Raw genomic sequence first — 2,533 nt, forward strand, 5'->3', positions numbered from 1 at the left:
GGCTAGCGCTTGGACGTTCGGACGCTAGTCCCCGTTCTGACGCCCGCGCCTGCCTGCCGTGTTGTCTGCCCTCATTGCTGCGGCTCACCTCCTCCTGCGTGCCTGCCCCAACGACGAGCACTCACCTGCATGCTCTGCTCACTCAGTCTCGCATGCGCCAGCAACGCCCTCCCTACTGCTTGTAGCTCTAGGAGTGGCAGCAATTTTTCCTCCACATGCACGGTTCCCACGTGAAATTAATAGAAAAATCGTATGAGGACCATCCACATGCGGCACAGTGGGGACTTGTCGTATTCTGACACGTGGACCTGCTAAACACCATGCCGCACCACCGTGTTGGCTCCTAATTTTCTGTCACTTGGTGCAATTTGGTCGCCGCATGTTGCCGCGTGTGGACGGTCCACGCGTATTTTTTTTTTCCAAATTAATGCGCTTCATTCATCAAGAAATTGAACGTCGCACTACGCCTACCTGCCACATGCGTGTTGCTGGTTGATGCACATGCAGGTGGAAACCACCCACGCCGGCTTCGCTTCGCGCGCATGTGGGGACCGCTACACCCACAGGACTGCCTCTGTATGTGCTTTTTATGCCTGCTAATGTTGCAACATGAATCATTTCGTCTGAAACAGGTGAAACATTTACAAACATACGTTTACAACATATGTGTATACCAACTATAACATCTAGATAACACACTTGCAACATACGTATGAGTATGACAGATGAAACATTTGAATAGATGCTTGCAATATATTTCTGCAACATATGCAACATCTAGATGAAACACTTGTAATATAGGCCTGAAACAGGTGAAACATTTGAAACACACACTTGCAACATACATGTATAGCCACTCCAATATATGCAATATCTAGATAAAATCCATGCAACATATGTTTGAAACAGCTAAAATATTTGAAATATACACTTGAAACATAAGTGTATAGCCACTGCAACATATACAACAAACATCTAAAACACATGAAACATACGGTTGCAACATGTGCTTCGCCCAGTGGAGGCTGGTTTACTTGCTGCCGCCCAATGGAGGCTGGTTGACGCGGTGCACGGGAGCACAGAACGAGGCTCGTGCGTCGCGTGGTGCGAGGCACAGGCGTGGTGTGAGGCGGGTTCGTCCCGTCCAGAGGGATACCCTGATAGGAGCATTGCCGTTACTAGAATCTTTCCTTATCACAAAGTTGTGTTTCGTGGTAGTGTTGGGTAAGAGTTATGAAAGACATTGAACAAAGACCATATTCGTTCAACAACCACCTTTATTCAATCTTGACATCATGCTAGACATTGGCGTTTGCTGCATTTATTTTTTTTCTCATATATGAGCTGCTGAGAAGTGGTGCCAAAACAAGACTTTTATCAGCTCCCGTACTTAGCCTTGTAATCCTGCCACAGCTGCTGCACGTTCTTGCCCAGAATCTGCTGGAAATAGTCTTCGTCGTACCCGTCCTTTAGCTTGGCGTTGAGCAGGGCCACGAAGCCCGGCTCGAGCGAGTCACAGTAGTCCAGGAACCTTGCCGTGACGTCGTACCCCTGATCCCAACTGTCTCCCTGCCCCGGCTGCACCCAGTGCCCTGGTGCATACCCTGCCTTGAGCCGCACATAATCGGCGATGCCCTCGAAGATCCCCGGATGCGCCCCGTAGTCTTGCAGCCCCCACTGCCACACGTGCACCACCTCGTGGTACAGCACCCCGGTCACCTAGTAGGCCACGGTGCACAGAGAGATGTTCATTTAGAAACAGAGACGTCTATGCAAGTAGATTGGAGACAGAGCTGGGCGCTACATACCTCTGTCTTGACGTCGCCGGAGTCGTAGCCGCCTACGTACTGAGCGCTGAGGTGGATGTCGCTGCTGACGGTGAAGGCCACACCGCCGATGTCCTCGACGACGAGGGTGACCGCGTCGACCGGCCTGCGGTCGGCGGGGCTGGGCTGGTTGAAGGTGTTCCAGACGAAGGTGGACGCGTCAGAGAGGACCTGCTTCGCATAGTCGAGGCCAACGGCCTGGTCGAACCTTTGGCCGCCGGTGGTATTAGACGCGGTGTTCGTCGCGTCGAACGTGACGGCGCCGGCCGTCGCCAGGACCAGGAGGGAAGCGACCGTGGCGACGTGAAGCTTCATTCTTGTGCCGGTATACACCTGTGCAATTCTTGCTCTGGGATTGGCAACTAATGGTCGCTTAAGCTACATTATATAGGGTGCATAAGTGCATGACAAGGAGAGAAGATGAGACGAGACTTTTCCAAAGCAGAGAATTTTCCCTATCGATTGAAGGAGGAGATGTAGTGTTTGGTCAGGTCAAATGGACAGACTTGGACTTCGTCCAGATTGGTTGTGTTTTCTGGAAATTTGGTGGAAGTGGAAGTGGAAGCCCCGATACATGTCTCGTTTTTCTCCATAGACAGCGATATATAACCTTCCCTAGGACTATTGCCTATTGATTGATCGATACTTTATTTGTACACTTGCAGAAATGTGTCAACGAAGAACATTGACGTGTGCACGTACGTTTG

General features: G+C 50.8%; 1 protein-coding gene across 2 annotated transcripts; it reads right to left on the minus strand.

Moving 5' to 3' along the window:
- Window positions 1–1,119: 1,119 nt before the first annotated feature.
- On the minus strand, window positions 1,120–2,245 carry LOC136485391 (uncharacterized). Of its 2 annotated transcripts, XR_010766440.1 has the most exons (3): window positions 1,809–2,245; window positions 1,276–1,719; window positions 1,120–1,157 (listed from the first exon to the last, which is right to left on the minus strand). XR_010766440.1 is itself a non-coding variant. In XM_066482289.1 (2 exons), the coding sequence occupies exons 1-2, from the start codon at window positions 2,139–2,141 to the stop codon at window positions 1,378–1,380; spliced, it is 675 nt and encodes a 224-aa protein (XP_066338386.1). In that variant the 5' UTR covers window positions 2,142–2,245; the 3' UTR covers window positions 1,158–1,377. The 2 variants fall into 2 exon arrangements, 1 of the variants encoding a protein (XP_066338386.1); XM_066482289.1 differs by lacking the exon at window positions 1,120–1,157 and having other exon boundaries at window positions 1,158–1,719.
- Between the last annotated feature and the right edge of the window lie 288 nt (window positions 2,246–2,533).

Source organism: Miscanthus floridulus, chromosome 1 (genome assembly GCF_019320115.1).
Source record: "Miscanthus floridulus cultivar M001 chromosome 1, ASM1932011v1, whole genome shotgun sequence".
Taxonomy (NCBI): domain Eukaryota; kingdom Viridiplantae; phylum Streptophyta; class Magnoliopsida; order Poales; family Poaceae; genus Miscanthus; species Miscanthus floridulus.

Bases quoted from the DNA above. Each gene is read 5' to 3' on its own strand.
- LOC136485391 (XM_066482289.1), bottom strand. From the start codon at position 2,141: ATGAAGCTTCACGTCGCCACGGTCGCTTCCCTCCTGGTCCTGGCGACG. The intron at 1,720-1,808 runs GTATGTAGCGCC...GTGGCCTACTAG, and splicing joins CCGGCGACGTCAAGACAGAG to GTGACCGGGGTGCTGTACCA.